Source organism: Pholis gunnellus (assembly GCF_910591455.1).
Source record: "Pholis gunnellus genome assembly, chromosome: 9".
Lineage (NCBI taxonomy): Eukaryota > Metazoa > Chordata > Actinopteri > Perciformes > Pholidae > Pholis > Pholis gunnellus.
Genome location: NC_136535.1, coordinates 17,477,891 through 17,494,567, shown reverse-complemented (window position 1 = coordinate 17,494,567; position 16,677 = coordinate 17,477,891). Strand labels below are relative to the sequence as shown.

At 41.7% G+C, this 16,677-nt stretch overlaps 1 protein-coding gene across 1 annotated transcript; it reads left to right on the top strand.

Moving 5' to 3' along the window:
• Positions 1 to 443: 443 nt before the first annotated feature.
• Positions 444 to 8,867, top strand: aasdhppt (aminoadipate-semialdehyde dehydrogenase-phosphopantetheinyl transferase). The gene is made up of 7 exons (XM_079166824.1): positions 444 to 716; positions 839 to 952; positions 1,374 to 1,503; positions 2,977 to 3,098; positions 3,988 to 4,149; positions 7,535 to 7,603; positions 8,038 to 8,867. The coding sequence occupies exons 1-7, from the start codon at positions 573 to 575 to the stop codon at positions 8,203 to 8,205; spliced, it is 909 nt and encodes a 302-aa protein (XP_079022950.1). The 5' UTR covers positions 444 to 572; the 3' UTR covers positions 8,206 to 8,867.
• The last annotated feature ends 7,810 nt before the right edge of the window (positions 8,868 to 16,677 follow it).

Sequence of the window (16,677 nt, the reverse complement as noted above, 5' to 3'; positions counted from 1 at the left end):
TTCTTTTGTTTATGCAGCACAGCTCTATTTTCACAATTATGTTGCAGAATAGATATTTAATTGATTTTCAAGGATAAGTCCAAGCTGAGAGGTGTTTTTTTAAGTAGAAAGATTGAGATACACCAGCTTTACAGTCAATATGCTTCAGGATATCCCATATCTCTCTTTGGTATCAAACACTGTCATATTCATTGATACCACAACACGTTTCTTTCGTTTTTACAACATTCCCGAGAGCACCCGAAGGTGTCGTTAGTTGTATACCGTTTCGATCGCTCCTATTGGTCAAGTCTCTACCGCGCCCACTTATGACGACATTGAATCTCGCCTCGGCTCTTCCGGGTTGCTCGGCATGCTCACCGCTGTCAGACACAAAACGTGTGACGTTAGTAGTTTTAATAGTTGCCCCCGGTTATGCACTGCACATGGGGCGCCACTGTGCAAGTAGTAGAGCATCAGATGTAACGCTCACAGGGTGTTGTTGTCAGTCAAACATTACGTGCGCTATGCTAATGTTAGCTCACTAACAACTAGTTGTGGAAGAGTCCAGATGAACAGACGGAGGTGAGGAGATGGGCTCTGTTCGCTGGGCTTTTCGCTGCGGGTCGTGGACACCGACCAGGTCTGACTGGCTGTTTGCTGCTCGTTGCATTCAGCGGGAGGAGAAAGACAGGATCGGACAGTTTGTGTTTGCTAAGGATGCCAAGTCAGCCATGGTGAGTCTGACTGTAAAAAGTTTTGTTTTTGCAACCACCCAACTTGGATCCCTATCCCACTTGTCAAATCCAGTTGTCTCTGTGTAATAAACTCGCTGTGTGTCCCTCTGTTACCTCGTCAGGCTGGCAGGTTGTTGCTGAGGAAATGTGTGCATGAGAGGATGGGGATCCCCTGGTCAGAGATCAGACTGGAGCGATCCCCCAGAGGGAAACCTTACCTGGCAGCACCACTGAAGGTTCATACCATTATTATTTGTATCTGAAGTGTCTCCAATAAGAATAAGAAATAACGTTCTGTGGTTTTGAACAAAGTTCGGATGCACTAACTTGCCCCCTAAACTACACCTGAAATAAGGCTCACATAGTATTTTAGATGTTGAGTCACCAGAACAGACACTTTGCTCAGGTGGATGTGTGCACATTATTACATGCTGCACAGTATGAATATAATAATTACTTTAGATGTAACTTGGGCACTGGTAATTGTTGAGCTGCAGACATTAGATTGTACGGGACTGTTGCTCTGGTTTGACTTTCTCTTTTTTCCCACTTTAAAAGCTTTTAGAAGATGTTAAAGTAGTTCTCTGATTGACGTGTTTTTTGTCATATGATTGAAAATATCCAGAATTTGAATACTCTCTTGCTGTTGGCATCCAGGTCAGTCCAGATTCAGGTCCTGAACCCCCGGCCTGGAGCTTCAACGTGTCCCACCAGGGGGACTATGCGGTGCTTGCTGCAGAGCAGGGGGTGCAGGTGGGGGTGGATATCATGAAGACCACCATGCCAGGTAAATGCTGAGGGTAACAGTTGACGCAGCATTAACAATATCAACAGCTCTGTGCACATGCATTGATATCCGAAGAGAAAAAGACAAAAGACAATGAATGATTGTCATGAGAATCTTTAGTTCTCAGCGGCAGTTTGTGTTCTTCAGTTCATTTCGTAGACGTCTCCTGTAATGAGAGACTTTCCAATAATCAAACATGGTGGAATCATATCAAAAGCTTAAAGATCAAACTATAAAATGATGTGCCAGCTGTCTATTTCACCTTACTATAAAAAAAAAAACGAAGGGGAAAAGTAAATGCGCTAAATATAAGGGAACAGGCAGATCTGATATCGGTTGTGTACAGACACTACAATCTAAAAGCCTAATATGTTTGAAAACAATCCCTATTCCTCACTAAAATGACAGATTATATCAGATATAAATGAAACCACACAGTTAGTTGCATATAACACCATAAATTATTGTAAATCAAATTCAATTCGGCATAAATTGCAGCGAACAAAAAAGCTGTGAGGCTCCCGCTGCACTCTGTCACAATAAACAACTAAACACTCACAAATTATTACTGAAACCCCGTGTCCCATCAGTCCCAACGTTCCTTAATTCAACCCAACACAAAATCAATAACGGGTGGAAGCGTGGCGAGACGCCGCTGTTCCGAAATCCATAGAACACGCGCTATCTCACCACAGTCTGTTTAGCTGCTGGGTCTTCCTTGTAGTAGTCTAGTGAAGTTTTCCTGCTTTATAATCTACAAAGGTTAATTCGGATCCTTTGCTGAGCAGTCGCCGGAAAATCCTAGTCTTTCGAGCCCACTAAACGCCGACTGCTCCCCCTGTCTGCGCGCTCCATACTCACATTTTAGACCAGCGAGGACAAATAGAAATAATAGCAACAAAAAAAAAGACCCTGTTGATAACATAGCAGGCCACTGATAACATTTATAAGTACAGCACTTTAAATATGTAAAGGAAAATAATCACCAACGAGTTCCCCATTCACAACTGCCGTACACAAAGACAGACTTTAATCATTACAACGATAATAATCTATGACACCTTGTAATCTGTATTATAACCAGCTGATGTCCTAAAAGCAAGGCCGAAATGGAAATGCTTTTATATTTTCCAATTTGACCACAAGAGGCCACTGTTGCCTTGTGTATGTAAAAGGTCTAGGCCAATGGTGTGTGTGTGTGCGTGTGTGTGTGCGTGTGTGTGTGTGTGTCACAGTCACATTCAAATCGCTTGTGTTCAGAGAGAGGAAACAGTCCACAGTAATCTCAAAACCTGAGTATGTTTGAATAACCCTGCCTTCTCTCTCCATCCGTCTTTGTCTGTCCCTTCTGTCGGTGTCTCCATCCTTCTTCCTCTCTCCTCTTCCCTTTATTTGTCCCTCACACCTTTTCCTCCCTTTCTCCCTCCTTCCCTCCTTCCTTCCTTCCTTCCTTCCCTCCTTTTTCTCCTCCAGGTAGCAGCTCCGTGCCAGAGTTTTTCCGCATCATGACTCGTCAGTTTACCGCGTACGAGTGGAGCGTCATCCAATCGGGCGGCTTGGAGCACCAGCAGCTTGCCGCGTTCTACCGCCACTGGGTAACCACGGCAACCATACTACCCTGTTGTCACATTGCATTGCTGCCCGACGAGCTGTGTGTGTGTGTGTGTGTGTGTGTGTGTGTGTGTGTGTGTGTGTGTGTGTGTGTGTGTGTGTGTGTGTGTGTGTGTGTGTGTGTGTGTGTGTGTGTGTGTGTGTGTGTGTGTGTGTGTGTGTGTGTGTGTGTGTGTGTGTGTGTGAAGGGAACATAGAAAGAAATGACATTGACTGTATCCTTTGAGACACACATTTGCACATGCGTTTGTGAATTTTTCTCCTTTTCTCACATTTTGTCCTTCTCTATCTCTACATTTCATCCTCACAGTCTCACACAATAGTTCTTTCTTTCTTTCTTTCCCCTTTCTCAGTTTTTGACACACACACACACACACACACACAGATGGACAGCAACAGCACAACGGTGGTGCTAAGTATAAAGATGTGGTGAGATTGAGAGGGTGGCACAGAGACGTCAGGCTCTGATATCATCACCACACTGTTGACTAATGGCAGAGTTCGACGGTTGCCATAGCGATTAGCCTTGTAATACTGTTATTGTGGCTCATTGGCTACCGAGCAGGGTTGGTTTTGGCTGGACACACACACACACATTCACACAAACACAGAGTCACTCTTTTGGATACACACTGTTATACATGTATGCATAGATTCCCATCTGTTGGGGTTTTAAGTTATTGTGCTACTGAGTGAAAATATACCACACACACACACACACACACACACACACACACACACACACACACACACAAAGAAGCACAACAGACGGACCATCTCAGCTTTGTCAGGCATACAAATGTATTTTTCCTTATGTGCTGGTGGTCGTATTCTGCATGTAACTGATTGACTTTCCTTCCTTTTTCCACCAAGGCCTTGAAGGAGAGCTTCATCAAAGCCATCGGCACGGGTCTGGGCTTCAACCTGCAGAGGGTGGAGTTTCACCTGTCCTCTGAACCGCTCACACACAAACATGCGCTGCGCCAGACCAAGATGCATCTAGACGAGGAAGAAGACGACGACTGGGTATTCGAAGTAAGTCTGTTCGGAGACGGGCGTGAAGAGGACAAAAGAATGTCTACCAGGATTTCTAAAAATACAAGACGTCCGTCTTGTGTCAGTCAAATGACAAATTGAAAAATGCCAAAACACACTAAAGGCAGATTCAAGACTAGTTTAATTTCCAGCCTGCAGTGTTTTCTAGTGATCAATTGCCAGGTTGGCTTTCTCCTATCATCTCATTTCCTGTGACTTCTACTGCGTTTTTCTCTTCTTGTGTTTTCGATTGCCCAAGAGGAGCTTTGCCCCCAGGCCAAATAGTGTTTTGAGCACAAATTAAAGGAATAGTTAAACATTTTGGTAAATGTGCTTATTGCTTTCATGCCAAGGCATAGATGAGAAGAAATGCACCACGCTCGTATCCGTCTATTAAAGTTGAAGCTACAGCGAGGAGACAGTTAGCTGGAATAGACCGGAAGCAGGTGTCCGGAGGAGACAAACTCTGCCTCCAGACGTAGTAATTAATACATTATATCTCATTGATATCACTGCGCCCACACATACACAGTTGTCATTTTTACAGTGCTCTTGCCACAAAAGCACTATTCCTTCACTAAAACTATTCCTTTAAAGGAAAAAAGAGAGCTGTGTTACTGCCAAGAGGCATGTTTGTAGTATAGTATCATTTAGAGTTTTAGACAGAAATTATTTTAAATTATCATTTTTGAGGGTTTTTAACAGTACATCCTTGGCCGACTGTAAAGATGTATTGTCACGTTGAATACTGTGGCTAGTGTTTGTATAATATGGGAAAGAAACAGTTTGATAAATAATACTTTCTTATTTGTGGGTTTAAAACCAGTGTGATACAGCTTTTAGCAACTGAATTAACTTAAAAGCAGCTTGGTAGCTGTGTTGTGGGGTCCTCCCTGCTCTGTTCCCCAGTGGCTGCCCCCCTTGGAAGCATAGTGAATCACAGGTGGACTTACAGAGAAATACCCAAAGAGATTGCCCTCCTGCACCTCCCTGTCAAAATAAAAAAAATCATCTGTTGCCATTTATTTCCTCTTTTCTGCTCCTCTTCTCTCCTCACCTTCATTCCTCATCCTCTTTGCATTTCCCTTGATGTTGTCCCTTTTATTTCCTCTCTTCCCTTCTCTCTTTATTTTACTGTTCCCCCTCTCCTCTCTCTCTCTCCCCCATGTATCTTTCCTCTCTATTCCCCCTCCCCTCCTCTTCCTCGTTTCTCCATGCCCTGTGGCAGGTGGATTAACAAGTGACTGCTAAAAGGTTACCACTGGTTTAAAAAAGCCTGATGTTGCGTCTCCTCTCCTTTCTCCATCTCTCTTGAGGTCATGGCGGCTTAATGCTGTTTTAGTGTCCATGTTTGAACACCGGGGACTAAGAGCTCACTTCTATAGATTGCAGCGCATGCACATGTCCGCTCTTTAACTATAGGCTGTAGGGCAAAGTGAAGTAACCACGACGCACAGAATGTAGAATTTGTTAAAGTATGAAGAGTTGCAAGTCGAAGAAAGAATCAGTGAAGCAAAGAAGAACAGAGAGAAAGAAGTGGATGTTAATATTGTGTTATAAATGTGCGTTTTCTCCTTTACAGCTGGTTTATTCCATATTTGTTTAATATGACTTTTGGTTCAAATGGCCGTCAGGTACATCACCAGCATCGTAACGGTTCCATGTTAATACATAAGGCCAAATTAGCTCATTTTAGCTCAAACAGTTCGTAAATTAATTTGTAGTTGACAGAATATTAATCTGCAACCATTTTGACAAACAAAGAATTGTTTTGAGTCACTTATCAAGCAAAAAGAAAAGCCAAACGTATGCTGGTACCATAATCCTAATATTTGAGCATTTCCTGCTTATCTGTTTGATATATATGTAAATTGTGCGTCTTCGAGTTTGATCTGTTGTTTAGGACAAAACAAAGCATCTGACGACATGACCTTTGGCCTTGAACTAAGCCGTATTACACTCCTCGCACACATACAGGGTATTTGACGTCCGCACCCGGAGAGCAACTTGGGATTCATTGTCTGGCTCAAGGGCCGCCAACCTTCTGGTTAAAGGATGAGCAACTCAACCAGAGTTTCTCTTTGCTTTGTTTACTTAGCCGGTGCGTGCGTGCGTGCGTGCGTGCGTGCGTGCGCGCGTGCGTGCGTGCGTGCGTGTGTTCCACTGGGGGGTTGCAAATACAATCTCTTACATTCGATGCTTAATCCTATAAAGTGTAATTACACAAAGTCATGTGCTTCATCATGTACAGAAGTTCCAGACTGCACCAACATAGTGCTGGTCCTCGAGAGGTCAAAATACCTCGAAACTGAATTGTTTCATATTTTATTTTTCTAAATTTCTTCAGATTTGTCTCATGAACAAATAGACCCACTCGGAGCAGAACAGAGAGATGCGACGTGCAGCCGTTGCTGTTGACCTTGTGTTCTCTGGCTCACTGTCGGCTGATTCGCTTGATCAGAGAGCAACTATGAGATTTATTATTTCGTGCTGACCTCTGGTGATGTCACTCCTGCAGCCTTTGCACGGGCACTGAGGGACATAATGGCACACATTGAAGGCAGACTATAACATAGCCACTGAAACCGCAAAAAATTACAACATTTTCACATTTAAATACAGTTCCTTCTGACGTTTCTCTCCCTATCATTTTTCTTTGAGTTTCTTTCTACGTTCCCTTACTCTCTTCCATTTTCTAACTAAACCCCCACTACTCACCACCACCTGTTACTCCCACGTATACACACTCAGCTTTTGGCCTTTAATGTCCAAGTGTATTTTTCCAGCTACAAAGGCAATTGCATTTGGAGTAGAAGTTATAGAGGGTACACAAATTCTAAACAGAAAATATGTTTTTACCATTTTAAAGGCTCAGTAGGTTGCGTATATGTATGTATATATATATATATAGTGTGTGTGTTGTTTGAAATCTGAGTTGCAATAACATCAAGCATGTTTTCTGTTAAATTAAATCAATTTACATAAGCAAGGCTTGTAGACTGCAGTGGAATGGATTTATCTTAAAGCTAAGCATTGACATTTGTTCAGTGAGTTCATGTGTTCCTGATGTTTCCTGGTAACAAAGGAATCTCTTATTGCTTGTGAATGTGTGACCTCTAAACGCAGCGGTTATCTGACTGAAACTTTGCTCACCATCCTTAGAAATCATGCAAACAGATACTAGATATTCACATGCATATATTCAATAGTTGTAGATGCATGCAGGGTGGACGTCAGTATCAACGGGTCTGATAAGGTTGCACATACGCATTCTATGTCATGTGGTATTTGCTCTGAATTTGAATGAGTTTTAGAGTTTTTTTATCGTAATATACAGGCTATATGCAGTATGTGCTGATACGTGTGTGTGTGTGTGTTTCTGCAGGAGAGCTTGCTGGATACTGATCATCATGTTGCTGTAGCACTCGGACCAGCAGACAAGGCAGGCTCTGCAGTAAGAACACAAAACATTTACAGATGCTCTCATTCAGAAGGATTTTTCTCAGGATGCATAATTAAATAAATATAAAAATAATTAATTTTGATGAATCAATCAGATGATGGTTTTAAACAACAACTTTAATTGATTTGAATAAGTTTTACACTATTTATAGAATAAAAATGGCAAACATGCAGGTTTAATTTTCTCAAATAATGATGTACAACATTTTCCAACCTCATTAAAACTCTTGTTTAGACACATTGTTCTCTAGGAATATGTGATGTGGGAGCATTTTTAGTCATTTTACAGTTTAAATAATGAATAGATAAACGACAAAATATTCACTTTAATAACTTAAAAAAACTGAAATCAACCATTAATTGCAGCACTATTAGAGACTCCACTCCATCTCACTAATTAAAGACTCTTTTCTCTCTTACTCTCAGCGTCTTCGTCCATCTCTTCCTCCTCCCACCTCATTTACGCTGCTGTCGTTCAGTGACCTCATCGCCTCGGCCTCGCCTCTCACAGAGGAAGACCCCGCCTGCTGGGACAGCTTCAAGATGAAGGCTGAAGCTCCTCAGAGACAAAGAGAAACACACACATCCAAATAACCACCTGTCTCATGCTGACACCTGCACACACACACACCTTTCAAAAAGGGCCAAAAAACACTGTTACACTGACACTAAAGCTGCTTTCAACACAAGTCCAGTCAAGTCAGGTTTGTCTCCGAGGGCTTCAGAATCCATACGGCATCTGACACCTTCTATCTTTAGATCCTTGATTCTGATGAAAACAATAAAGCTTCAAATGCCTGATACACACGCACAAACACACTGTGCAGTACATCCGAACTTTAAATGTTGATCAATAGATTGATATCCTGTGAACGTCTTGTGTAATTTCAGGGTACACATTGTCCAAGATTCTGCACTAAGCGATTCATTATTACCCTTGTACACTTTTTAAAAAAACACATTGATTGAAATAAATCTGTAATACTGTATATAGTGTATAATAATGTAAGATAAGTAAGGCATAATTCACAGATGAATGGACGATTAATGACCATAATTACTTAATTTTAAGTCTACTCCCGATGTGGATCATAGATGCACGGATCAAATCTAGAATTACTCCAAGTGGCGATGTCAAAGTGTTGGTGTTCACTTGATGTTGCTCTTAACAAACAAATGTTTCCTCTCAAGGTCTTTTATTCTCTTCTCTCTTTTCTCCAGCAGTTATTGTGACTTCAATGTAGAGCAACTTATAAAGTATCCAATAACTACTGCACGTTGTGTTTGCCATTTTTTTGTATCTTTTCCTTGTGGTGACTTTGCATTAGTTTGCCATACTGGGTATCTGAAAGACTTTCTTTGTAACCAAGTGCATGTATGTTTTGTACGTGTGTCTTTCTCTTTCAGTTTGTCTCTTTCTTTCCTTTTCTGTCTCTATCTTGTCTCACCATCTGGTAGCACATCTCTTTCAATCAAGAATACTTAGTCAACCATCGCGTTCTCTTTGCAGTTCATATCTGCTCCATCCTCGTAGCTGTAGTCAGTCTGCACGTTCACCTTCTTTCTGCATCGCCTTACTTTAATCTCAACATATAATCATAAGCCTTCTCTGCTGCGCACCTAGAAGGAATTGACATGTTTGAGGCCAAGTGGTACGTGTTTGTGACATCACACACTCCACCGTACCGTCTCACAACCTGAGGTGAACAGATACATAAACGCACAAAGTGGATGCTGCACACGTTCTTCTTGTTACCGTAATTATTGAGAACTAGAAAGGTGCACTCATTGTAAGGCAGCTCTCCACCCGTCTAGACTGCGAGTGTATCAGATGTGGTTTCCACTTGCACGTCTCACACAATACAGGCGCTCTCATTGTAATCTATGCAGATGTCTGCACAGGCTCTGTGTAGGTGCGCGTCTCAGCTCTGTCTCACGGCTGAACCGCGACTTAATGTATTATGTAAACTGTTCTCCACCAACGTGTCTCTGGCCGCTGGGCAGTGGCTGAGCGGTGTTGATTCATTCAGCAGTGTTTGGCCTGGTTCTTCCTTAGCTGTTAGCTTGACAGTCATTGACACCGTCCAAAACAATAAAAGTGAGCAAACTGTTTCCCCCCCCACTGCTTCTCTGGCAGCTGAGCGGCGGTGATGCACTCCGGCCGGTTAAGAGTAGTGAATGAGGAGTCAACGGTCAATCAATGTCAGTATGAAACGGACAATAAAGGCTGTTTTGAGAAAGTGTGAGTCACTACAAAGATGAGAGGTCCTTGAACTTTCAGCCATTAATGAGCGCCCAAAATATATAATGCAGTCTGGTGCAGCAGTATGTGAGATTAACCGTAGACGGACCAGAAATGCGCACACACAACCAATCTCAGTATCTCCGGCTACCTAGTGAAACCAACATCAATGACTTCTCTCAATGCCAAAACTTACGGGAAGTTTAAATCAAATTTGTGTTATAAACTATTAAAACCATCAACAAATACAGACAGACAACATTCTAAGAGCAGAAACATGATATTATTGGCTATTATATTTCTGACAGACAAATAGACAGTTGCCTAAACTACCTTAACCTCACACACACACACACACACACGACCCCGACAGGGCTGTGTGACACGGACATGAGATGTTATGATACGTGTTTTCTGGCCCCACGACCTCCACCACACCTGCTGCTAATCTTCATGTCAGCTATCCCTCTTTTCTTGATTCCTTTCACCTTCAGATGTTCTTCCCATCGGTTGTTTTGTTATTTTCTCACCATTGATTGTGCTTTTGTAATTATGGGAAGTGGTGGTATTGTAACCTGCTGTGAGGATGGTTTCATGAGGTCCTTTGTTTGCGTTTGTATGTGAGACACAAACAAATATAGACATTGTGTCGGAGGAAAAGTGTAGTCATTCAAGTGGATGTCGTAGAGCATGTGGTTTGAGTGGGAAAAGAATAGAGCTTGAAAAACACACACATGTCGTCATTGCCTCAAGCTGGAGTGGATTTAGCCTCTCCACCATCTTGTGTTCTCTGCAGCAGGGAAGGAGGAGAGAGTGGGCAGCAGGGTCAGACCGGAGTCACACAGGCTTTCCTTAGAGAGAGGCCATTTTTAGCTTCCTCAGGTTTACTAGTGTGTCAGAGAGGATACCTTTTTTTTCTTTAAATGCAGGATGGAGACGAGTACTTTATGCATCAGACTGAGGATTTATCTTTTTTTTTAGTTTAATCGGCTAAAATGAAGACGCCAGACTGTAGCAATGTGCTCATTAGCTGAGTAGGTACGCATTATAACTTTTTAACCACGCTCTCGAAATGTCTTTCTGGCAGAGAGATGAGAAGATGGATACCACCGTCATATCCATTGCCTTTAATACTTAATGGACAGGTATCATCTTCTTGAGCTAGGACGCTTATTAGCACGAGGGCCCCGTTATAGGCCATTTTGATTTCCAACTCCTGTTAAGGAAAGGGAGGTAGTTAAACTTGCTAGGTCGTCAGGTTTGAAAAAATATATATATATTCCTGAACCACTAAAGTTGAAGAACAAGTTTCAAGCTGACGCCTAAAGTGATTTACTTTGTCATCAATGGCCAGACTTTGTTATTTGTTGGGAGCGGGATGCTACTTTGATGTAGCTGGCAGCTTGGAGTCAGCAAAGAAGAGGTTGACGTTGCCCTGAGTCAAGCTTTCCTTTTTCAGTCCAATCGTTGAGATTCACGTTTGCTCAGATACTAAACAGTGTCACTGCCACCGATGGAGAAGGCTGAGTTCCATGTGCCATTGGAATTAGTTATAATTCTCAATCACTGAGGCTGTTACACACTTCAATTTTGACTATAATGTTTCACTTTTGTGCAAAAAGGACAATCGCTATTTTTTTACCCTGCTTTGGAACATGCTCAGCACAGCTCAATATATGATGAGAAAGTTACAAAGCATATGACACAATCAAAACACACACTTACACAAAGGGCAGATAAGTAATACCGACACAACCCAATCAGAAACATTAGCGCTTGTTTTCACTTGTTGGCTTGCACTGATTACAGACTCATCCATTATGACTGCCTACTTCATGCTTCAATAATTGGGTATTTGTGTGAGCTCTTGTGCTACGTGTTGTGTGTGTGTATGTGTGTGTTCAAAGTGGGGTTGAGGTTTACAGGCAATCACGGAGGATAGAGTTAGGGTAATACGTTTAACCATTGTTTTCCTCTCAGGCTAATAACACCGTGTTTCAAATTGCCGATAACTCTGTGATGCATACAGTGTTTGTTCATAAAGACATTTGTGTCTGGTTGACAGCGGTGAGGTGCATTATGCCACACTAAACCTAATAATACTATTGCTTTCCTTAATCTCAAACCCAATACCTAACCATGAATCTAATCCTTCAAGCTGTGAGAACAAATATTCAACATGGAGGATTTTACTTACACACACACACACACACCAGTTTCCAAGATCACATTTGCTCACCCATCCCTTACATGTGCACAACAAGCATCCTACACACATTAACACAACTTAATCGCAACCACTGTCGCTGCCCTAGTTTCCATATGTAAGTGGGGCACCTACATCCAGCCAGCTGTATTAATGCAAACCTCTGTGTGTGTGTGTGTGTGTGTGTGTGTGTGTGTGTGTGTGTGTGTGTGTGTGTGTGTGTGTGTGTGTGTGTGTGTGTGTGTGTGTGTGTGTGTGTGTGTTCCTAGCCATCTGCACAAATGCAATCTAGTGCTGCAGGCAGAACTCTAGCATCGGTCACAAGGGCATGATGGAGAGGAGAGGGTGGGAGAGAGCAACAAGAGAGTTACTCCAGTTTCCTTGGAGAGAAACAGGAAAGGAAATTGGGGGAAGAAGCAGGAGGGTAAATTGAGGCTACGAAACAAAAGAAAACAAAAGCAAGATCATACAAAAAAGATGAAGAGAGGAAGTAAAAAGGTGATGTGACTTAAATACATATTCTTGAGAAAGAAGGATTACTGTAAGGATTAATTAAAAGCCATGCCGTAAAATGACTAAAATCCATCTTTAAAGAGACTTGGTTAAATCTGAATGAAATACTTTAATGGCAACAATTGGCATTGGTGAGGCGGTCACATTCCCAAACTAAACTACTCTCACCACACAGTGATGCCTGTTTGATTGAGCCTCTAAAACTGGTGATGTGGAGCATCCTGGTCATGCAGGAATTGCCGGTTTGGAGAGGGGAGACGAAGAGAGAAATTGATGCAGAATTGAAGGGAGAAAAAGTGAAATGGATGAAATGACAGTTTGCCTTCAGGGCTTTCTGCCAAGAAGCCACTTAGGTTTAGGAAAAGATCATGTTTTGGGTTAAAATAAACCCTTTCCGGCAGAAAGACCTGAATATAAACTTATCCCGTGTGCAATGAAATAAAGAGAACATTGAAAGTGTGAAAAGAGGAAAAGGACTGAAGAGAAAAGAAATGCACCGAGAAAAACAGAGGATACCTCAACGTGTTGCCAATAACAGCAGCGATCCTTACTTTGTTAGGTTAAACATAATTGATTCAGAGCTGGACTTTGAAACAATTGATTATCACACAGACACGTACATAAGCCTGTGAAACTGATCAGTAAGTGCTCGGGGAATGGTCATGGGAGCACAAAATCAATTCACCTTTAGGAAATGACACACACACACACACACACACACACACACACACACACACACACACACACACACACACACAGCGTTAACGTCAGAGCAACGTCAGAACTGCCGCAGTGGATTAGACCTCAGTCTTGGTCCCATGTCCTGCACCGGTCCCCCAGAGAATATGTTGTTTCTCTAAGAGAGCTACTGTAACTGTATGTTAGACAAAGTTAGAAACTAGTGTGATGGAGATAGCTGGAAGGGATTATTCAACTTGAAGATCAATGCAATGTTCAGAACCAAATATTCTCCTTAAAACTACATGAAACATTATTTTGATCCCTAAAAAAGACCCATAGCAAAAGCAAGAGCCTCTTTATGATGCATACTATAGATTCGTTCATATGTTACTCAGAAAAGCTAAGCAACTTGGGCCTCACCGGAGTCTTTTACCAACCAGCATAATGTAAGTCATTTCCAGTTCTTCCTCTCTCATTGCAGGGCAGCCTGATCTCACAGGAATACGTGGAATGACCACAACCTCTTAACAGCACATTACGAGGCAGGTAATGTGTTAAAAGTACTGCTCGGCAGCACGGAAACAATGCCGATGGAAAGTTAATATGGATTATTTGTGGTGGTGGACACACATATTAAACGCATCCACTTGAACGCTCGACTCAGAGCCAGTGACGTACTACGAACAGTGAGACAGAGTAGCCGGTGGGAGGGGAGGTGGACGGGTCAAACAAACTTTCAACCAGGGGAGATCGACTCTTTTGTCAATATTTGAGTCGGCCTGTGGCCAATATGCTCTTTGACCGTTTGATTTATTTTGTGTGCCACATTAAATACATATTTAAGACACCAGAGACTGTTATTTCAGACCTACGTAAATGACTTACTTTACTGTATCTGCTGCCTGAGTGTTTTAGCTGTTAAATATAATGGAGGTTTACATCACCAAACTACTTTTCAGTTTACAGAGTCTGAAGTTACTGGACGGCCAGTCGAACAGCTGAGTCTCACCATGTACTATAAAGTCTGCACACACACACACAAACAAAATAATCCATCCCCAAACATGACACACACACACACACACACACGCAGGGTGATTTGTTTTGACAGGACAAGACAGCACGTCCTGTGGGAGCAAACTATCATGCATTGCACCAAAACCTCAAGCAAGGGTAGGAGACATCACACACACAGACTCACACATTCAAATGCATACACACACCAACACACACAGGAGGGGAGAGAATGTAAAAAGTGTGCGTGTGTGTGTGTGTCAGAGTGTTCATGTGTATGGAGTGGTTCGGCGGAGGCTGAATGTATCAACCCATACAGTATGCAGCGACGACAGGTGATGTACTTGGCAATAAACCATTTCTGATTCTGATTCTGATTCTGATTCATCAGTTCTACAACATTATACTGTAAAAAATCCACTTTAGAAATACAACATCATTCACCGGTCGCAACCTCAATATCACAGGAGCGTGTGAGAATTGTCTCTGGAGTGATCAGCTTATCAGGGACCCTTCGTTTTAAACTGGTTTCTAAACAGCCTCAGTTTGATATGCTTCTATATGAACTATATAACCAAACGAGACCATCAGCCATATTTCTATGTAGTTATTCTGATAACCCCGAATCCCCCCCCCCCCCCCCCCCCCCCCTCTCAATAAAACAAAACAATTTACGTCACACAGACCGGAAGAGCCTAGCAAGAAGTTTTCGCAGTGAGTAGTACGCAAGCCAGTTAAAAGCTGATTTTTTACATTATTTATTGTGATCATGGTTTATACTGGGGCAGTATAAACAATGTACACAATGTACTACAACATGAAAGGTCCTTGTAGCTTTAAAGTAATGGATTGTCCTCATTCAAACAGCAGTATTTTTTTTTTTTACAAAACAATAGGAGCTTGTGACTTCTAGACGGTCAGTCAAACCTGAAGCAAAACTGACAGTAGCTTCTAACATTGACAAATACTCTACACTTTAAGTGCATTAAAGACAACGATACAGCAGGTTTTTGTCTCTTTGCGGCTACCACCATGCTGCCCTTGAGCAAAGCATTTTCCATTACTTTTCCCTGGTTACACTGTTCAGTGACCTGTAGCAGTGGTGGCTCAGAGATGAAATTGTATTATTGTTCAAAAGGGCAGCAGAGAAAAACTGCGTATGCTCAGCCTCCACTGGATGAGGAACATATCACAAATGAAAGCATGTCAGACGGCTCACACTGCATTCCAGTGTCCCAATATTTTACCTTTACTTGAACATCTTAATATATGTTTTAAATGGATGCAAGAAGAAAAAAAGATCCTTGATAAGGGAGATGGCAATTTGTCGGTGCAAGCCGATCCCTGCTTGTCTTTCTTGCATTTAGGTGTCAGATCAAAGGTCTCGAAAAAACATGAATAACATAGTTGCTTTTAGAAGCCAAAGGTTTTTTTAAGCCAACAAACATGTAGGCCTACACATACAAACACATATTTTCTCTTCCTTGTTCTGACCTCTAAAGTTTGAAAAAATTATCAAAACGTCAATATGTTCCCAGCAGTTTGTTTTTGTGAATAAATCCATGCAGAAACACATTGTACACTCTCATTCTCACACACAAACACAGTGAGGATTGTTGTTTCAGCTGAGAAAAAGAGGAGGAATAGAACGAGCTCATGCGGGTCAAATGTCGAACAGGCCGGGGGAATGTTTACTGTTAAACTTTATTTAAACTCTGTGCGTGCTTGTGGGCAGACAAGCCTGACTGTCCATAACCATTACACTACATACAGTAAAGTATATGTTTATGCAGCGCCTTTAGATTTTGAAAAGAAGCAGAGGAGAGGAGTATGGAGTAAATTCCAATCTGCTTTTTTCACTTTAATCTACTTGTGATTTATGAATCTTGTGTTATTTTTTCCTTTTATGTGGTAAATCTATGCTGCAATCAAACTATCCATGAAAGGAAACAATTATATTAAAAAATATAACATTGTTCTGTTGTCTAAGTTATAAATAAATTAGGATTTTTGGAAGTGAATATGAATTCTAAAGAGATAAATAATGGGGAAATAATGTTTACACTCTCCATGGCTGCTAAAGCTTGTTATGAGCAGGAATAGCAGCCAATATTCATATTTCCCTAACACATGCAGTTAGCGAAAGCATTCGTGCAATGTCTCTCATCGTTGGCTGCCAATATCACTTGTTTTCATAATTTAAATTCCTTGTACAATGAGGTATTATATTATTATTCATCTACAATGTTCTAAAGCAGTAAAACAAGTGAGATAAAATACCATGGTGACAAGTAACATTTGGCTCAAACCAATATGCAACATAATTGTTGTTTTGGTGGCATAATACAGCTTGCCACTCGGACTGGTATGTTACAGATACAGATCCTCAAAGGCAGCTATCGTCACTTCT